Raw genomic sequence first — 23,760 nt, forward strand, 5'->3', positions numbered from 1 at the left:
ATGACCTCGAAATTGACAACCATCATAAATTGCGTGATGTATGTTGCAGACTTTGGAGTTATTCGATATTTTTGTTGCCATGACGACGAAGTGCTTATCTGACAAGTGTTGTGCGGTACACTTTTCAAGGTCATCGACTTCAGGTCATATCTTCACAACAGTGTGGCGGACTGACATTGAATTATCGAAGGTACTGAATAAAATCGTTTTAATTTAAATGTTATCCAAGGGAAGTAACTGGAGGAAAACATCATTTATTCCTCTTAAAAAGGAAAGAAGAAATATTCATAAAATTAAATTTCAAGATATTAATAAAATCAAGGCGGCAATTTACCTTGGTACCTACCTACCAATACAGTACTCGCATACAAAATTAAAATATGGAGGAAATTCCTGCAAGTTCTGGGTCTAAGGGAAAACTGACATATTTCTCTTCCCCAATAAATATATCGGTACCACTAAAAGTTATAGCAGTGGTCACAGGGCCTTGGTACTAATTTGAATCCCGTAATACATTCATAACAACAACCCAAGGTTAGGGATTGGTACCAAGGCACCAAGTCCATGTGAATGAATTTCAAAATAGGTAAAACAATTCTGAACAGCTATAATATTAAAATATCAAATGGAACAATATTTCTCCTACCCTGGAGAGGGATAGCCACAATTTTACCGGTGTGAGTTAAGACAAGATACACATGCTATTTGCATGTCCTCAACAATTGTATGACGTCACGTTAACAATACAATGATGTCACATTGACAATACAATGACATCACGTCAACATTGTCTTGCATTGATGTAACAGGGCAATATAAGATACGTACAAGGGTAAAAAGTGCACAGGAATGAGACAGGGTGATTTTAACCCTTGGGGTAAAAATCTTCAGCTTTAACTTAAAAATCTTCTCCCTCGAGTTGAGAACCCCTGTCTCACTCCCAAGGGTGATAGATTATATTAATAACACCCAAAACGTCAACAACAAGAACAGGCATGCCTGATGACAATTTATCATCCTGTATCATCAGAAATAATCAAAGATGTTCACTGACTCCAGTCACCATTGATGTAAAGGAGCGCCATCTACATTCATTAAGGCAAACTACACATGTTTATTTTATGTTTATTTGATGTGCATTGCATGCCACTGGTTATACAACATCACATAACTGTACATTTGATCCAGTGCACCTGGCATAAAGTCCTTGAGGTGAAACAGATGAAACCGCCCAGCAGGTTCCTTGTAACAGCTGACAGTACTAATCTATTGTCATTTATTATTGTTCACTAATTCAGCGGTATTTCCATCCTGTTTTAGTTAGCTGTGTCTCATCTCATCTGCAGTCAACAAAGGCTTGTACACAAATATTTTATAATTCAATTTTGTTATATATCAACATTTTTTCAGACATAATGCATTACAATTATTGACCAATGGTTTTCCCAGGTATACATGTATACAACCTATTATTCTTTTTCATATTTCAATGTGTCATAAATAAAAATCTTTTTACAGACAAGATTAAAATACAGTTATTGACCTACTGATTTTCCAGGTATACAAAATCTTATATCTACATTAAGATATGAGATATAGCTCTTGAAAATAAGTACATTAAGATCACATTTCTGTAATATCTAATTATAGACTTCTTAACCTAATGTCTCCCTCAAGATCTTTTAAATGAGATGCGACATACCCGGTGCTGACATCAAACATGTGAAAAATAGTTATTGACATATTGTCTTTATTCAGGTCTAGAAAACCTGGTATTGACATCAAGGTCTCAGATCTAAAAATGGTTTTGACTAGTATCAAAGTACTCTTTTCAACACCCGCACGAACAGCCCTGCAGGACCAGTTTTTTTCTAAATTGTACAATTTCCCATTTACAGTTAATGTACACTATATATTTTAGGAATTCAACTTGAAAACTAAAATGTTTAGATAGAAAATCGAACATTAGAAGACTTTATGAGTAGCACCAAGTACTTTTTAAACTCTAGAGACACGATTTTTTAAGAAATGATGATATTTAATAATAATTATTGAAAGTGTTTTTTGCAAAACTGGCCCCAGACTGCCTGGAGTTCACAAAATGTCAACTAGGTTTCCTAAACTGACAAGAATTGCGATGGACAGATGGACAGAATATCTCTGGGTGGTCAGACAGATGCTGCACAGGCTTTTCGCACACTCATCTCCTGAAATACACAAAGAAAATATGATCATTACAAATCAATCAATTTACAACAGTTATGAAACAAATTAACATTAACTTAAATCAAACTTTATTCATTTTACAACAATTGCGAAACAAGTCATATCATATTATATAAATCAATCTTGTTGGCCCGGACCAAAGCATGCGAGGGGTTTAACTGTAGGAGGAAAACATAGTATCAGGGAAAACTCACCTGGTCGGGCCGTTAACCCAATACCTTATTGAACCCCGGCCGCCTAGGTGAAAGGCAATGCATTACCACTGTGTCACCCATCTTCGCTAGCCAAGGCTTCTGATTACGTTACACTCCACGAACCCTTGGCGGATATAGTCGTGTTCAAACCGTCGCGCCCTGGAATCCCAGGGCACCCAATCAAATCGCGTTTTACATTCTGGCTTGGTTTCGCAGTAAACAAAAAATGCGGCACCCAGTACAGAGCTACATTGCCGACTATGTCATGGCATTTTACCTAAATACAAAAATCACAATCTTTGGGGGAACATTCGCAGTGTTTGATCAATTCATATAAGTCCTTGATCACATATCTCATCGAAATGACACCAAACCTCGATGTGTGTTTGTAAACATCACCAATGAAGTAAATCGGTAACGCTTGTTTTGATTGGTCGAAATTTTCATGCGTGAAGGGTGGTAATTTCGAATCACCGCTAGAGGGCCAGAACTGACGCCTATATCTGCCAAGGGTTCGTGGAGTGTAACGTAATCAGAAGCCTTGGCTAGCGAAGATGTGTGTCACCCGGCCAATATCAACTTATATGGATATTAATCATTAGTGTTGGTCCTGATAGAAGTGCACAAGGGTCTTACTACATGTATGAGTGTAAACTTAAGACACTTGAGTTTCCAGAAAAATCCCAAGTGGTTATGTAGGTGACCCCTATACCTTTTAATGTCTGCTTTGGTCATGAAACCGTGGTTACCAAGGTGATATAATTCTTGGTCCCCATCAGTTATCTAGCTATAGTTATACCATCAAATTACAAGGAGCAAACTTGTTTTGAGCTTGCTGCCGGTTTTGAGCTTGCTGCCGGCACGTACATTCAAGCAAACTGGCTCAGTCTCAATATTGCCAACATAGACCATAACATATTTACTTTTATTTATCTTATATACTTATATATGAATAAACATATTTCAAAAGCATTGTAAACATCGAATGCTGCAGAACATTAAAAATCAACTTATTTTGCAATATATATGACTAAAATAGCCTGACAGACTCGAAACTAGAAAAGTTGGAATTTTCTAACTTCTCACTTAATGTCATCTTTCGGTTGAACATGTTGCCATCTTGTTTGCCGATGTGCCAGTGTTTCCAAACCGGCGGGAATTTACACCGATCGGCACATGACGAAATTGTGCACGCATAATTGGGACACAATCAAGTAATTTTGCCGCCTTGCTGCCGGCACGTCAGAATCAAGTTCACCCCAAAGTGAGACGAAGGGAAGTAACTCTAATATATCAGGATGAGGTGAAAGACGATCAAATTACCCCCCGTGCCACCCATCCAACCTCAATAACAATGTATGAGGCAGGAGATTAGGGGTGGTTTTAAGAAGAGATTAATTTCTTAGGTAGCCTCAGTTTGAAATATCTCCTTATTCTACATAAAATATATATACATTGTATATATATATATACAGCACATGTTTTTTCTGAGATAGGTGTGCATTTTCCCTCCAGACATGACAATACACACACAAACACGTAACTGCTGACATTACAAGGACAAACATGACTACAGTTATCTTTCCTTGCCAAATCTTACAGGTGCTCACGACATCATTGACTGTCGGCTCGCAGAGCAGGTAATTTACTTCCTTGTCTGGAGAAGATTCTCGTTCAACTAATCAGAAGCGTGTATTCCAATCAACAGCCAATCAGCAGACAACCTTGTTTCTCTTGTCTGCGGATGACCTTTGACCAGCCAATCAGGAGCAATTAATAAACAACCAATCAGATGCCATTTGGAAATTTCCCGAAAGCCAAGTTTGTCTCTATGGTGACAAGAAAGTGATGTGCTGAGTTGCATAACGTTTGTTACTGTGTGTTAATATGAGGTAGGTATGTCCAACACATGTGCTTGATTAAGTATGAATATCTCTGCGACGTAACCACTTAGCTTGACTACAGAAATTATTACATCATGTGTCATCTGCTACATAAATAAGGCTAACTTATCTGTCAAGGTCACTGCAAGCTGAGCTGTTTTGTTGTCGGAGACTGGTAAACATGTATCAAGGACGCTGTGGATGTCAAGCTCGCATGACAGCCATGAGAATTGTGTACTATTGGGAACTAATTGATGACACCTATACCAAATCATGGGATGGATCCCTACCAAAGCACACAATATCTTGTCTAATGAGATTCTGGCCATTTGGAATATTTTATTATCCCTAATCAAAACGATCACGATATTCATGACATGGCCTTATGACATGACAGAAAATGTGATCTACCCCAATAGGCACCCTGTGTGGAGATGCGTGTTGTTTGGCTTCTCTAATTCAAACTAATATTTAGAAGAAAATCAGAAATATATTTGTGTAACATAAATGCCTGTTCCCCGCTTTATTTCAATCCTCCACAAATGGCCTAAAGAATTTGCATCAGAGAACAGACAGACATACGGATGGAATGACAAACAGATGGAATGACAGACAGATGGAATGACAGACAGATACAAGGATGGAATGACAGACAGCATCAGGGTAAAACAGTATGCCCCAGGGTGTGTGGTACTAGGGCATGACAAATATCCATAGAGTGTATCACAGAGAATAGACTTACCCATTTATCCAAGAGTTCTGTGAAGGTGAATTTGTCAGGCATCCGTAATAAAAGGACCTCTAGTGTGTTTTGGACTGACTGTAGGAATACATTAGATTCTGGAAAGGAAAGAAAATACAAATAATTATCACACAGAATACCATGGCCATTACACTGCATTCCAACCCTCCACAACATTATAATCACCAGTATGGTCACAGTGAGAGATCTGATCCTTCTCAGTGTTATGTAATGTACAAAACCTGTATCAGCTTCTGTTGACGGAATTTGAAGGCTAGAAGTATCAAGCGGGTTCTCTTTTTTGCTACTTTGATGAAAGAATAGAGATTGTAACAAAACAAACATCAATGGAGAAAAAATCAAGGGCCTTTTTTATAATGGATGCAAAAATAAATCTTTTGTTGCAAATATGAAGTAAAACCAAGTAAATTTTATCTTAATGAACGACAACTGAAACACAGTTTGGTGAGGATCGCATGAGCAATTCCTGAAATTAGCTAGTTACATTGCAACGGGACGGGGACGGGGACGGGGACGGGGGGCGGGACGGGGACGGGACGGGGACGGGGACGGGGGGCGGGACGGGGACGGGACGGGGACGGGACGGGGACCGGGACGGGGACGGGGACGGGACGGGGGACGGGGATGGGACGGGGACGGGGACGGGAAATGTCATATATATAAAATGTTGAAGAATAAATGATTTTTGTGGCCTAAACCATACTCATGGTTTCCATTGGATATTTTCTAAGTTATAAATGAGGTCATTTTCAGATTTACTTGGGTCCCTCAGTCTGTACAGTTGGAACTTCCTGAAAATAATTTGGAATCCCTCTCCTTTTTTCCTTTGCTTCAAAAGGCTATCGGGATAACACCCCTCCCCCTCTGCAGAAATACCCAGACTGACACCATAATTTAGTAGACATGGCTTCAACGAAAACTCTGATGTACCTGAATTGGTAGAACACCCCTCTTCCCTTGCAGAATTACCCAGGCTGACACCATAAGTACACAAAAGTACATAAATCATACAGTACATAGTTGAAACATAGCAGCCATGTTTTTTCCACCCATACTCTATGGAAGAATGCAAACAATTTGTTATTGGAGAGAGCACAGACTTAGCAGGAGAAAGAAACTAACATTTGGATCTAACGTGATTACGATGCTTTCCTTCGAATTACATCACATATCATCCCAATACACAGCAGGCGTCCTTGTAATAGTACCTATGTCTTCAATAACATACGATATTCCATCAACGCCGTCTGTTAGTACAACATTATACATCTATACAGTGCAAATGGGTGACTTGTCCAAGAAAAGGCAGACAGAGTTCTATACACAAGGGATCCCTCTAGACTGAAGGTGATATCAGTGACCTATATTTAGTGACCTGTAGAGATTATTTGTTTAGGGTTTTTGGCCTTGCTACAGGCAAGGTCAAGGTCATCAGACGAATATATTTCTGGACACCGGTGTTACTGATGGACCGTTTCATAGTGCCATACATGAAAACCTTCAGATAAGTGACCTGTGAAGACAAGTTACCTCTACATATGACCTCTGACCCCTACAGACATGATCACTACAAAATGTGACCTGTACAGAAGGGAAACTTTACATGCAAATGAACCTGAAATACAGTTGAAATGTGTAGAACTGACCTACATGTATAGACACATGACCTCTATAGACAGGTGACCTCTAAAGACAGGTGATAGACAGTCTATAGACAGGTGACTTCTACAGACAGGTGACCTCTACAGACAGGTAACTTCTACAGACAGGTGACCTCTATAGACAGGTGACCTCTATAGACAGGTGATCTCTACAGACAGGTGAATCTACAGACAGGTGGCCTCTATAGACAGGTGACATCTACAGACAGGTGACCTCTACAGACAGGTGACTTCTACAGACAGGTGACCTCTACAGACAGGTGACTTCTACAGACAGGTGACCTCTACAGACAGGTGACTTCTACAGACAGGTGACTTTTACAGTCTTTGCCCTCCAGTTTTGTGACCTCTACAGTCACTGACATTTTCACAGGTGACTGCTGTAGACAGTTTATTTTTATATGCATTGACCTCTACAGAAATGCGATCTCTACATAAATTGGCCTCTACATTCATTATCTCTAACAGACATTTGACCTCTAGAGATATTTGTTTTCTAGTCATGTAATCCCTACAGTTATTGACCTCTGCAGATATTTTCTGCAACCTCTAGAGTCATGTGACCTCTAAATCTGCAGACATTGACCTCTATAGACAGTTGACCTCTACATGTGACCGTCAGAAAAAATATAACCTCTAGAGTCATAAACACCTTCACAGGTGACTGCTATAGACAGGAAACTCTACAGTAATTGACCTCTACAGATAGTCATCCTTTATAGACAGATAACCTCTACAGACAGGTAACCTCTATAGACAGGTAACCTCTACAGACAGGTAACCTCTACAGACAGGTAACCTTTATAGACAGGTAACCGCTACAGACAGGTAACCTTTATAGACAGGTAACCTCTACAGACAGAAAACCTCAACAGACAGGTAACCTCTACAGACAGGTAATCTCTACAGACAGGTAACCTCTAGACAGGTGACCTTTATAGACAGAAAACCTGTACAGACAGGTAACCTCTACAGACAGGTAATCTCTACAGACAGGTTACCTTTATAGACAGGTAACCGCTACAGACAGGTAACCTTTATAGACAGGTAACCTCTACAGACAGAAAACCTCTACAAATAAAACCTTTACAGACAGTTAACCTCTACAGACAGAAAACCTGTACAGACAGAAAACCTTTATAGACAGAAAACCTCTACAGACAGGTAACCTCTACAGACAGGTAACCTATACAGACAGAAAACCTGTACAGACAGAAAACCTGTACAGACAGGTAACCTCTACAGACAGAAAACCTTTATAGACAGAAAACATCTACAGACAGGTACCCTCTACAGACAGAAAACCTGTATAGACAGGTACCCTATACAGACAGAAAACCTTTATAGACAGAAAACCTGTACAGACAGGTAACCTCTACAGACAGGTAATCTCTACACACAGGTAATCTCTACAGACAGGTTACCTTTATAGACAGGTAACCGCTACAGACAATTAACCTTTATAGACAGGTAACCTCTACAGACAGATACATGTACTCTGTACAGACAGGTAACCTCTACAGACAGGTTACCTCTATAGACAGAAAACCTTTATAGATAGGTAACCTTTATAGACAGAAAACCTGTACAGACAGGTAACCTCTACAGACAGGTAGCCTTTATAGACAGGTAACCTCTATAGACCGGTAACCTCTACAGACAGGTAACCTTTATAGACAGGTAACCTTTACAGACAGGTAACCTTTATAGACAGAAAACCTCTACAGACAGGTTACCTCTACAGACAGTTGACCTCTACAGACAGGTAGCCTCTAGACAGGTGACCTTTATAGACAGAAAACCTGTACAGACAGGTAACCTGTACAGACAGGTAACCTGTACAGACAGGTAACCTCTACACATAGGTAACCTCTACAGACAGGTAACCTTTATAGACAGGTAACCTTTATAGACAGAAAACCTTTATAGACAGGTACCCTATACAGACAGAAAACCTGTACAGTCAGGTAACCTTTATAGACAGAAAACCTGTACAGACAGAAAACTCTAGACAGGTAACCTCTATAGACAGATACCCAGTACAGACAGAAAACCTGTACAGACAGGTAACCTCTACAGACAGGTAACCACTATAGACAGAAAACCTTTATAGACAGGTAACCTTTATAGACAGAAAACCTGTACAGACAGGTAACCTCTACAGACAGGTAACCTCTATAGACCGGTGATCTCTACAGACAGGTAACCTCTACAGACAGGTAACATCTACAGACAGGTAACCTTTATAGACAGGTAACCTTTATAGACAGAAAACCTCTACAGGCAGGTAACCTCTACAGACAGGTGACCTCTACAGACAGGTAACCTCTAGACAGGTGACCTTTATAGACAGGTGACCTTTACAGACAGTAGGGTGACCTTTACAGACAGGTAACCTCTACAGACAGGTAACCTCTACAGAGAGGTAACCTCTACAGACAGAAAACCTGTACAGACAGAAAACCTTTATAGACAGAAAACCTCTACAGACAGGTAACCTCTCCAGACAGGTAACCTATACAGACAGAAAACCTGTACAGACAGAAAACCTGTACAGACAGGTAACCTCTACAGACAGAAAACCTTTATAGACAGAAAACATCTACAGACAGGTAACCTCTACAGACAGATAACCTTTACAGACAGGAAACCTCTACAGACAGGTAACCTCTACAGACAGGCAACCTCTACAGACAGGTAACCTCTACAGTCAGAAAACCTTTATAGACAGAAAACCTTTACAGACAGGTACCCTCTACAGACAGAAAACCTTTATAGACAGAAAACCTGTACAGACAGGTAACCTCTACAGACAGGTAATCTCTACACACAGGTAATCTCTACAGACAGGTTACCTTTATAGACAGGTAACCGCTACAGACAGGTAACCTTTATAGACAGGTAACCTCTACAGACAGATACCCTGTACAGACAGGTAACCTCTACAGACAGGTTACCTCTATAGACAGAAAACCTTTATAGACAGGTAACCTTTATAGACAGAAAACCTGTACAGACAGGTAACCTCTACAGACAGGTAGCCTCTATAGACCGGTAACCTCTACAGACAGGTAACCTTTATGGACAGGTAACCTTTATAGACAGGTAACCTTTATAGACAGAAAACCTCTACAGACAGGTAGCCTCTAGACAGGTGACCTTTATAGACAGAAAACCTGTACAGACAGGTAACCTCTATAGACCGGTAACCTCTACAGACAGGTAACCTTTATAGACAGGTAACCTCTACAGACAGGTAACCTCTACACACAGGTAACCTTTATAGACAGAAAACCTCTACAGACAGGTACCCTCTACAGACAGAAAACCTTTATAGACAGGTACCCTCTACAGACAGAAAACCTGTACAGTCAGGTAACCTTTATAGACAGAAAACCTGTACAGACAGAAAACTCTAGACAGGTAACCTCTACAGACAGATACCCTGTACAGACAGAAAACCTGTACAGACAGGTAACCTCTACAGACAGGTAACCTCTATAGACAGAAAACCTTTATAGACAGATAACCTTTATAGACAGAAAACCTGTACAGACAGGTAACCTCTACAGACAGGTAACCTCTACAGACAGGTAACCTTTATAGACAGGTAACCTTTATAGACAGAAAACCTCTACAGACAGGTAACCTCTACAGACAGGTGACCTCTACAGACAGGTAACCTCTAGACAGGTGACCTTTACAGACAGGTGACCTCTACAGACAGTAGGGTGACCTTTACAGGTGACCTCTACAGACAGTATGGTGACCTTTACAGACAGGTGACCTCACCTCTACAGACAGGTGACCTTTACAGACTGGTGACTTCTACAGACATGTGACCTTTACAGACAGGTGACCTCTTCAGATAGAAGGGTGACCTCTACAGACAGAAGGGTGACCTCTACAAACAGAAGGATGACCTTTACCGGCATAAGGGTGACCTCTACAGACAGAAGGGTGACCTTTACAGGCATAAGGGTGACCTCTACAGAGAGAAGGATGACATCTACAGACAGAAGGATGACCTTAACAGGCATAAGGGTGACCTCTACAGACATAAGGTTGACCTCTACAGACAAGTGACCTCTACAGACAGAAGGATGATCTCTACAGACATAAGGGTGACCTCTACAGACAGAAGGATGACCTCTACAGACAGAAAGATGACCTCTACAGACAGAAGGGTGACCTCTACAGACATAAGGTTGACCTCTAAAGACAGGTGACCTCTACAGACAGAAGGATGACTTCTACAGACAGGTGACCTCTACAGACAGAAGGGTGACCTTTACAGACAAGTGACCTCTACAGACATAAGGTTGACCTCTAAAGACAGGTGACCTCTACAGACAGAAGGGTGACCTCTACAGACAGAAGGGTGACCTCTACAGACAGAAGGGTGACCTTTACAGACAGGTTACCTCTACAGACAGGTGACCTCTACAGACAGAAGGGTGAACTATGAAGGATGAGTGAATTATTGATTCTTGTAAAGGCTGAGTTTTTGTTGTAAGCTTACATAGACTTACTGATACTATACATACACTACAGCTTACATGGACTTACTGATACTATACATACACTACAGCTTACGTGGACTTACTGATACTATACATACACTACAGCTTACATGGACTTACTGATACTATACATACACTACAGCTTACGTGGACTTACTGATACTATACATACACTACAGCTTACATGGACTTACTGATACTATACATACACCACAGCTTACATGGACTTACTGATACTATACATACACTACAGCTTACATGGACTTACTGATACTATACATACACTACAGCTTACATGGACTTACTGATACTATACACTACAGCTTACATGGACTTACTGATACTATACATACACTACAGCTTACACGGACTTACTGATACTATACACTACAGCTTACATGGACTTACTGATACTATACATACACTACAGCTTACGCGGACTTACTGATACTATACATACACTACAGCTTACGCGGACTTACTGATACTATACATACACTACAGCTTACATGGACTTACTGATACTATACATACACTACAGCTTACACGGACTTACTGATACTATACACTACAGCTTACATGGACTTACTGATACTATACATACACTACAGCTTACACGGACTTACTGATACTATACACTACAGCTTACATGGACTTACTGATACTATACATACACTACAGCTTACACGGACTTACTGATACTATACACTACAGCTTACATGGACTTACTGATACTATACATACACTACAGCTTACATGGACTTACTGATACTATACACTACAGCTTACATGGACTTACTGATACTATACATACACTACAGCTTACATAGACTTACTGATACTATACATACACTACAGCTTACATGGACTTACTGATACTATACATACACTACAGCTTACATGGACTTACTGATACTATACATACACTACAGCTTACATGGACTTACTGATACTATACATACACTACAGCTTACATGGACTTACTGATACTATACATACACTACAGCTTACATGGACTTACTGATACTATACACTACAGCTTAACTGGACTTACTGATACTATACATACACTACAGCTTACATGGACTTACTGATATTATACACTACAGCTTACGTGGACTTACTGATACTATACACTACAGCTTACGTGGACTTACTGATACTATACATACACTACAGCTTACGTGGACTTACTGATACTATACATACACTACAGCTTACATGGACTTACTGATACTATACATACACTACAGCTTACATGGACTTACTGATACTATACATACACTACAGCTGACGTGGACTTACTGATACTATACACTACAGCTTACGTGGACTTACTGATACTATACATACACTACAGCTTACACGGACTTACTGATACTATACATACACTACAGCTGACGTGGACTTACTGATACTATACACTACAGCACAGCTTACATGGACTTACTGATACTATACACTACAGCTTACATGGACTTACTGATACTATACATACACTACAGCTTACATGGACTTACTGATACTATACACTACAGCTTACATGGACTTACTGATACTATACATACACTACAGCTTACGTGGACTTACTGATACTATACATACACTACAGCTTACGTGGACTTACTGATACTATACATACACTACAGCTTACGTGGACTTACTGATACTATACATACACTACAGCTTACATGGACTTACTGATACTATACACTACAGCTTACATGGACTTACTGATACTATACATACACTACAGCTTACATGGACTTACTGATACTATACATACACTACAGCTTACGTGGACTTACTGATACTATACATACACTACAGCTTACGTGGACTTACTGATACTATACATACACTACAGCTTACGTGGACTTACTGATACTATACATACACTACAGCTTACATGGACTTACTGATACTATACATACACTACAGCTTACACGGACTTACTGATACTATACATACACTACAGCTTACATGGACTTACTGATACTATACACTACAGCTTATATCGACTTACTGATACTATACATACACTACAGCTTACATGGACTTACTGATACTATACATACACTACAGCTTACATGGACTTACTGATACTATACATACACTACAGCTTACATGGACTTACTGATACTATACATACACTACAGCTTACATGGACTTACTGATACTATACATACACTACAGCTTACATGGACTTACTGATACTATACATACACTACAGCCTACGTGGACTTACTGATACTATACATACACTACAGCTTACATGGACTTACTGATACTATACATACACTACAGCTTACATGGACTTACTGATACTATACATACACTACAGCTTACATGGACTTACTGATACTATACATACACTACAGCTTACATGGACTTACTGATACTATACTATACACTACAGCTTACATGGACTTACTGATACTATACATACACTACAGCTTACATGGACTTACTGATACTATACACTACAGCTTACATGGACTTACTGATACTATACATACACTACAGCTTACATGGACTTACTGATACTATACATACACTACAGCTTACACGGACTTACTGATACTATACATACACTACAGCTTACACGGACTTACTGATACTATACATACACTACAGCTTACACGGACTTACTGATACTATACATACACTACAGCTTACATGGACTTACTGATACTATACATACACTACAGCTTACATGGACTTACTGATACTATACATACACTACAGCTTACATGGACTTACTGATACTATACATACACTACAGCTTACGTGGACTGATACTATACATACACTACAGCTTACATGGACTTACTGATACTATACATACACTACAGCTTACATGGACTTACTGATACTATACACTACAGCTTACATGGACTTACTGATACTATACATACACTACAGCTTACACGGACTTACTGATACTATACACTACAGCTTACACGGACTTACTGATACTATACATACACTACAGCTTACATGGACTTACTGATACTATACATACACTACAGCTTACATGGACTTACTGATACTATACATACACTACAGCTTACGTGGACTTACTGATACTATACACTACAGCTTACGTGGACTTACTGATACTATACACTACAGCTTACATGGACTTACTGATACTATACATACACTACAGCTTACGTGGACTTACTGATACTATACATACACTACAGCTTACGTGGACTGATACTATACATACACTACAGCTTACACGGACTTACTGATACTATACATACACTACAGCTTACGTGGACTGATACTATACATACACTACAGCTTACATGGACTTACTGATACTATACACTACAGCTTACGTGGACTTACTGATACTATACACTACAGCTTACACGGACTTACTGATACTATACATATCTATATATGTACAATAAAATTGCTGTACACTCTATGTAGGAACAGCATTGTTACACTGATGTATGGATTTCAAAATTTCCTAGAACTTCTCTTAATTTCATTTACCCTCAACAGTTATATATTCTAAAAGTCTACTGTTACTCTCATCCTCATATAAAACCCTAGCTGTTGCAAGTATATGAAGCCTCTAAAAAATCCCACTGAATCATTTTCGTTTCATTCTGGGAAACATACTTTCAGATAGTCATGGAATAGCTACTAAAACTGCCGAGTAATATATGTAGTTTTATCTGTGTAGGGACCATTATTACTTTCTAAGTGGTTTTCTGGACTTGCATGAGATGGTAAAAAAAATCCTACCAAGTTTCATCGAGATTTGTTTTTAGCTGTTATTAACACACAAGATAAACAAAGAGAAGTAACTCTCTTTCAAAAACTTGTTTAACAAGAGATCCCAGAGGGATCTTGGCGCCCACCATTGAATGATCTTTATAGGTTCCATGTCAGATTGATCTTTTCTCTACTTTTCCCTTCCTCTAAGTCTTACTAATCTGTGTAAATTCAGAAACAGCCCTCTAGTACTTTTCAAACAAGGGGAACCTATATATATAATTTAAGATTTAGCGATAATGGCTGTCTGTCGGCCATGTTGTTTTCGGATTGGTCCCAAAATGCAACACCAGGGACCAAGGGGAACCTACATATGAAATTTCAGAAAGATCCCTTCAGTACCTTCTGTAAAATAGCGATAACAAACTTCAATTGTCAAAATACAAGATGGCTGCCTGTCGGCCAGGTTGTTTTCTGACTGGTCTCAAAATCCAATATGCATAACTAGGCACAGGGGGCAACCTACAAATGAAATTTCAGAAAGATCCTTTCAGCAATTTCTGATAAATAGCGATAACAAACTTCAATTGTCAAAATCCAAGATGGCTGCCTGTCGGCCATGTTGTTTTCCTATTGGTCTCAAGATGCAATATGCAGAGCTACAGACCAAGGGGAATTTACATATGAAATTTCAGAAAGATCCCTTCAGTACTTTCTGAGAAATAGCGATAACAAAGTTCAATTGTCAAAATCCAAGATGGCTGCCCGCGGCCATGTTGTTTTCCGATTGGTCTCAAAATGCAATATGCATAACTAGGCACCGAGGGGAACCTACATATGAAATTTCAGAAAGATCCCTTCATTAGTTTCTGAGAAATAGCAATAACAAACTTCAATTGTTACAAGAGATCCCAGAGGGATCTTGGCGCCCACCATTGAATGATCTTTATAGGTTCCATGTCAGATTGATCTTTTCTCTACTTTTCCCTTCCTCTAAGTCTTACTAATCTGTGTAAATTAAGAAACAGCCCTCTATAGCTAGTATTTTTCCAACAAGGGGAACCTATATATAAAATTTAAGATTTAGCGATAATGGCTGTCTGTCGGCCATGTTGTTTTCCGATTGGTCCCAATATGCAAAACTATATATAGCTAGGCACTGAGGGGAACCTACATATGAAATTTGAGAAAGATCCCTTCATTACTTTCTGAGAAATAGCGATAACAAACTTCAATTGTCAAAATCCAAGATGGCTGCCTGTCGGCCATGTTGTTTTCCGATTGGTCTCAAAATGCAATATGCATAACTAGGCACCAAGGGAAACCTACATATGAAATTTGAGAAAGATCCCTTCAGTACTTTCTCAGAAATAGCGATAACAAACTTCAATTGTCAAAATCCAAGATGGCTGCCTGTCGGCCATGTTGTTTTCCGATTGGTCTCAAAATGCAATATGCATAACTAGGCACCGAGGGAAACCTACATATGAAATTTGAGAAAGATCCCTGTTGTGCTTTCTGAGAAATAGCGATAACAAACTTCAATTGTCAAAATCCAAGATGGCTGCCTGTCGGCCATGTTGTTTTCCGATTGGTCTCAAAATGCAATATGCATAACTAGGCACCGAGGGAAACCTACATATGAAATTTGAGAAAGATCCCTTCATTACTTTCTGAGAAATAGCGATAACAAACTTCAATTGTCAAAATCCAAGATGGCTGCCTGTCGGCCATGTTGTTTTCCGATTGGTCTCAAAATGCAATATGCATAACTAGGCACCAAGAGGAACCTACATTTGAAATTTGAGAAAGATCCCTTCAGCACTTTCTGAGAAATAGCGATAACAAACTTCAATTGTCAAAATCCAAGATGGCTGCCTGTCGGCCATGTTGTTTTCCGATTGGTCTCAAAATGCAATATGCATAACTAGGCACCGAGGGAAACCTACATATGAAATTTGAGAAAGATCCCTTCATTACTTTCTGAGAAATAGCGATAACAAACTTCAATTGTCAAAATCCAAGATGGCTGCCTGTCGGCCATGTTGTTTTCCGATTGGTCTCAAAATGCAATATGCATAACTAGGCACCAAGAGGAACCTACATATGAAATTTGAGAACGATCCCTTTTGTGCTTTCTGAGAAATAGCGATAACAAACTTCAATTGTCAAAATCCAAGATGGCTGCCTGTCGGCCATGTTGTTTTCCGATTGGTCTCAAAACGCAGTATGCATAACTAGGCACCAAGGGGAACATATATATGAAATTTGAGAAAGATCCCTTCAGTACTTTCTCAGAAATAGCGATAACAAACTTCAATTGTCAAAATCCAAGATGGCTGCCTGTCGGCCATGTTGTTTTCCGATTGGTCTCAAAATGCAATATGCATAACTAGGCACCAAGGGAAACCTACATATGAAATTTGAGAAAGATCCCTTCAGTACTTTCTCAGAAATAGCGATAACAAACTTCAATTGTCAAAATCCAAGATGGCTGCCTGTCGGCCATGTTGTTTTCCGATTGGTCTCAAAATGCAATATGCATAACTAGGCACCAAGAGGAACCTACATCTGAAATTTGAGAAAGATCCCTGTTGTGCTTTCTGAGAAATAGCGATAACAAACTTCAATTGTCAAAATCCAAGATGGCTGCCTGTCGGCCATGTTGTTTTCCGATTGGTCTCAAAATGCAATATGCATAACTAGGCACCAAGGGGAACATATATATGAAATTTGAGAAAGATCCCTTCAGTACTTTCTGAGAAATAGCGATAACAAGAATTGTTTACGGACGGACGGACGACGGACGGACGGACGGACGGACGGACGGACGGACGACGGACCACGGACGCAGGGCGATTTGAATAGCCCACCATCTGATGATGGTGGGCTAAAAATACGAAAATTATGTAAAAAGTAACCTGAAAACTGAGAGTGGAGATCTCTGATCAACCAAAAGTTGATACCAGACAGACCGACAAAGCTATTTAATGTAAACGTAAACTTAAAACAATAAAACTTGTTGGTCTGGATGGAAGTATGCAAGGGGTCTTAATGTGGGAGGAAACTGGATCATGGTCAACAAGGTGAAATGCCAGCTTGTTACCACTGTGTCATCTAACCATTTGACTAGTCATTTGTTGATGCCAATCAAATTTAGACGCATGTATAAAAAAGTTTTTATCTAATAAACTTAATCCGGATATCCATTTTAATAACTGTATCATAATACATTTGATAGTACATAGGGTCACATACAAATTCATAAACTGCATGTGTTTGCGAAATCTACATAATTTCGGATTAATAGATTCCTTTACTATAGATTTGATTTCAGGGAGGATAAAATTATCACTGAAGATCAACTTAATTCAAGGTAAAACAATCACAAAATAAATATGCCTCATAACTTTTTTTGTTGTTTTTTTTTGTTTTTTTTTGTACATTATCACATTTTCATTTTAATATTTAAATGTACTTCTGTATATTAAAATGTTATTTCCATTAATTAAGCTTCAAAAAATGAGTTTTAATTTAATTTAATGTTATTTCCATTAATTAAGCTTCAAAAAATGAGTTTTAATTTAATTTAATGTTATTTCCATTAATTAAGCTTCAAAAAATGAGTTTTAATTTAATTTAATTTTCTTTACATTTTTTTTTAATTTTTCATGATTTAAGCAAGTCCAATGAATTGTCAGCGGAGGAATAAATATTCTTCGTTAACCTAGGTAGGGGAGACAATTTTGTGAAATACTACTGACCATATTCTGCTATCGTGGTGTCACACTCCGGACTGTTGTAAGGGTATGTCCCTGGAACTTTGACAGATATCGGTGGTATACTTGGCAGGTTCTTGTCATCTGCAAACACAAGTGTATATTGTAAGGGCTATTCCATTAATTTATCTTCCTGACCCCAGCTGGACTCCACAATAAATCACTTCTATCCATGGTTGGATTGCCTTCCTATTACTATTTCATTTAAATAAATTCTATAGGTGGTACCCCTTAACCAACCCTGGAGTCCTGGGATGGGGTAGATGTTTTACTGGAAAAGCCCTGAACCTACATACATAAATATCTGAGTAATTGGATAGATCAAGCTTCATCTACAGTTTAAAGAACTTTTTAAAATGGAATTTGAAATTTTGATTCCATAACCACTACATGAAGAGATCTTTCTTAAAGAAAGTTTGAAAAATTTATTTTTGCATGGAAACAATTAAAACAAGCATGCTAGGGTATTGCGGTATTGCTAATGCAATACATGTCCCCTACTGGCCCCAACAGTGACCTCAACCTTGAACCAAAAGCCCTGAAACTCTAAATTGATCTGGAGCTACTCATACTAAAGCTACATGCCAACTTTCACTTACACACCTTGAATGGCTGAGACAAGAGACCCATGGGCCTCGGTCACGTGAGATTTGAAATATTTCAGTTATATTAATTGACATTTTTTTGGCCCTGCCCATCAGTCGCAAGGGGTTGGACAGGGCCAATATGTGTATACCATTAAGCTGTCATACAATGCTGATATATGATAAAAAAGTTAGAATGAATTCCAATAGAAATCAAACAAATCATAGTCAAAAATGTGATTTCCCTATATAAAATATAGTAAAATTTATCCCCTCCCCAGGGGCAAACTTGTGACCCCAGGGTCATGAAATTCATAAATTTAGTAAAGCACCATAAGACCCTTTCCCCTATGAAGAGTATTTGATTCTACCTTATTTGGGTCTTGAGAAGATTTTTGAAATCTCAGTCAATTCGACCCTTTTTAGCCCCGCCCATCAGCCCCTGGGGGTCAGTCAGGGCCAACATGTACATGCCATCAAACTGTCATCCCATGCTGATAATGTTAACCAAGTTAGAATGAATTCCAATAGAAATCAAACAATTAATAGTCAAAAATGTAATTTCCCTATATAAACTATATTAAAGTTTACCCCCTCCCCAGGGACAAACTTGAGACCCCAGGGTCATGAAATTCACAATTTTGGTAAAGCACCTTAGTCAATTAGCCCTGCCCCTCAGAAGATATAATTTACAATTTTGGTTGACCTTTAGCCATAAAAGCTTCCTGCCAAATTTCATAGAATTTGGTATAGGGGTTTTGGAGAAAAAGTCCAAAATGTAAATTTTTTACGGACGCAAGACGGACAAAAGGCGATTGGAATAGGTCACTTGAGACTTCGTTTCAGGTGACCTAAAAAATGCAGAAAACTGAGAGGACAGACAGACAGACGAATGGATGGCGAGGAAACCTATAGTTCCCCGATTTCAGTGACTAATAAATAATACTATAAGGAACAATCAGAATATATATATCAGATTAAAACTGACTAGTACTCTCTCCAAAACTACTTAAATAATAACTAAATTTTATGATTACCTAGACGACACAGAAGGTGAATATCCTTCGACCCTCCATGTTGTGTGGGGTCAAAGTTCACTTTAAAACGGTTTCCGAAGACGAGCAATCTCTCCTTGTAAAATGTGAGGGATTTCATCCTGGTCCTGTACCTCCACACGGCGACGTTTTGGAGGTGGACTTGGCGCCCTGGTGAAAATAAAATTCATTCAAATAAATTATTTCATAATTAACGTACAGTAAAATAATGGTATTATATACATATCTATTTACTAGGGAGAGGGTTTGTATAGGCAATGCCTTTTGCCTAACTCCCATTGTAGCAAAGATCTGCACAATAAAATATTCTGAAATGAAAATCTGCTTTCTTGGTCTATTAATTTCATCAAATATATTTTATCATGAACACAATTGAGCGAGATACTTGAATTTGGACAACTCTTCAATACAAATTCATTTCAAAAATCATTGACATAATTAGCTTTCAATAAAACAAAGTAAAACAAATGTATATGTGACTGAATGGATAAAAAGTTTTTAAAACTGATTTCGGTATACCTGATGGGACTGCCATGTAAAGCAGTCACAGCCGGACCAAATGTCCGCTGTAGGGAGTGGTTCAGCATCGGTGATGTCATGTGTGCCGCCACAGCATCCAGTAGCGGCTGACACATGTGAGTGGCCGTCGTGGATACCTTGGTGACGGTGGTGTCTGCGTTGGACGGAGCCTAGAATAGAAACACAGGGCCATGAACTACGCCCCAGACCATTCACTAAAGTTGCTCTTATCAAAGAAAAGTTACAGGCAGTACAAAGATCTTGTAAAAATTAGTAGTTTTTTTTGCTTGTTTGAAAGAACAACGAAAATTAAGGATATTTTTATGACAAACTATGAATTGTTATCAAATTATTTCATAGCTACATGTATTTTATTAATGTTTTTGCTCTTTTTATTTCAGTGAGGATTTTAATTTCCTTACCAATTCTCCTGTTTTGTCCTGAAAAATTAAAGAGAAAAGCAAAGAAATAATAAATGGATTTCAAATTTGTTTTGGCGTATCATAAATCCTGAGTTTTTATGCTAAAAATGTACAAACAAAAGCATTGTTGAATTTTGGAATACAAAGTCTAATTTACACTATAAAGAGTTCAGAATGTAAAAAATACCATTTTTATAATGATGAAATACAACAAATCAAAATAGTCACATCATCGACAAGATGTAAACAAGAACCTTAAGGAGTTTCTGTTATCTATATATGACCTGCAAACATTGACATGGCCTTGACTTGACCTTGATATGAGTTTGACGTAACCTTGACTTACCCATTCTAGTTCCAGTTTCAGCAAAACCTGTTCACATTTGAGAAGTGTTTTCCATGGCAACCTGCAAAAATGAATCTGCTGTAAATACCAGGAAATATTTTGTAGGATGATCTCCTTAATGTAAAAATGCCATCAATTTATCTTTATTTTTTTAATAATAAAAAAATAATCATCGGGAAAATCAGATTACCAGGCTATACAATGTGGCTACACACTACACACTGCAACTACACACTGTGGCTACACACTGACAAAACACTATGGCTGTACACAACACACTACACACTCACTGTACACTATACAACGACTGTACTACACACTGTGGCTACACACTGACAAAACACTATGGCTGTACACAACACACTGTGACTACACACTCACTGTACACTATACACTGACTGTACTACACACTGTGGCTACACACTGACAAAACACTCTGGCTGTACACAACACACTGTGACTACACACTCACTGTACACTATACACTGACTGTACTACACACTGTGGCTACACACTGACAAAACACTATGGCTGTACACAACACACTGTGACTACACACTTCAGTTACACACTGTTACTACACACTGTGACTACACACTACACACTCACTGTACACTATACACCGACTGTACTACACACTGTGGCTACACACTGACAAAACACTATGGCTGTACACAACACACTGTGACTACACACTACACACTCACTGTACACTATACACCGACTGTACTACACACTGTGGCAACACACTACACACTGCAACTACACACTGTGGCTGAACACTACACACTGTGACTGTACACTACACACTGTGACTACACACTTCAGTTACACACTGTTACTACACACTGTGACTGTACACTACACACTGTGACTGTACACTACACACTGTGACTACACACTTTAGTTACACACTGTTACTACAAGCACAGTAGTATTCCTGGTATCAAAACATGTCATGCCAACCAGCACCAACTTTCTTCAATATTCCTTACCAGTAACCTAAGAAAGTTCCTTATTTTACAATTGCATTATAATGGGTTTGAGAAAAAACGACTAAACTAAGATTTTTTTCCAACAGAAATTTCCATGATAAGGAACATTGGTTAAACAAGGGCAAGGTCTTTGAATAGTCTTGGCAGTTGAATTTCTTTTATTTTGTTGAATAATTTCATATTGTACTCTCGTTCTATAATTTTTTGCATCATCACACTTAAGACTTTTCCTTAACACATGTGCAATATATGCAGCACATTCCTATCAAATCCTGAAATGAGAGAAGGGAAATAACTCCCAAAAAATGATAAATAGCTTTGGAAGTTACCTTTTGGATGGATCAGTCAAGATTTCGAGTAAGTTCTTCATCTTGTGGATTTCCCTCACTCTGTCTACAAACAAAGAAATGAAAAGTCAAACAAAAGGCCCAATAGACCTGCATGGATTACCTACAAATATTATCTTTGATGAATGAAAGACTGAAGACCTATGCAGTTTACGATGAAAAGTTAATAAAAATTTAGGTTGGTTAAAAGGTCTCGGTGAATGGTGAAAAATTGAGAACCTTTTTACATGCATCAAGCTAAGCCCATGCACCGTGCATCATCATATCACAAATCGTTCTGTTTATCACTTAGACCTTTAAAAGTGGGTACATTTATTTTCAAAAAGTCCAGTTTGATCCTGAATACCATCAAACTTGTATTAAGCGGTCACCCAAGGGACCGGCAGAAATTAGCTGCTAAAACCAGGTTCACCAGAAACTCACAACAAAAAAAAACAACAATATTTTCATGAATTTATTGAAACTGAAAAAAATCACCTATTGTAGTTTGCATGATAACGCTTAATCCTGCAAAGATTCAACAAGTGTGAAGGGTCAGAGTGTGACGATTCAGGTAAACAAGGAGCCGCAAATTTAAAGCTTGGCATTATCCCCCGCGCCCCGCAGTTGGTATGAAAACCCAAATACATGTATATATCAAGCTCAAACAGTAATTTGGTATTTTTGATTAAGTTTCCATGGTGACAGAAAATATACTGAAAATGGAAGGTCCGCAATAGCAAAAG

At 38.6% G+C, this 23,760-nt stretch overlaps 1 protein-coding gene across 1 annotated transcript in view; it reads right to left on the reverse strand.

The window, feature by feature from the left end:
* Nucleotides 1–1,113: 1,113 nt before the first annotated feature.
* Nucleotides 1,114–23,760, reverse strand: part of LOC117332470 (mediator of RNA polymerase II transcription subunit 15-like) — a 40,915-nt gene continuing 18,268 nt past the window's right edge. Inside the window, 9 exon segments of the mRNA XM_033891387.1 lie at nucleotides 1,114–2,207; nucleotides 5,046–5,143; nucleotides 18,753–18,851; nucleotides 20,389–20,464; nucleotides 20,466–20,556; nucleotides 20,926–21,095; nucleotides 21,348–21,365; nucleotides 21,694–21,754; nucleotides 23,018–23,081. Coding sequence (XP_033747278.1) covers nucleotides 2,169–2,207; nucleotides 5,046–5,143; nucleotides 18,753–18,851; nucleotides 20,389–20,464; nucleotides 20,466–20,556; nucleotides 20,926–21,095; nucleotides 21,348–21,365; nucleotides 21,694–21,754; nucleotides 23,018–23,081 — 716 coding nt within the window. The 3' untranslated portion in view covers nucleotides 1,114–2,168.

Source organism: Pecten maximus, chromosome 8 (assembly GCF_902652985.1).
Source record: "Pecten maximus chromosome 8, xPecMax1.1, whole genome shotgun sequence".
NCBI classification, from domain to species: domain Eukaryota; kingdom Metazoa; phylum Mollusca; class Bivalvia; order Pectinida; family Pectinidae; genus Pecten; species Pecten maximus.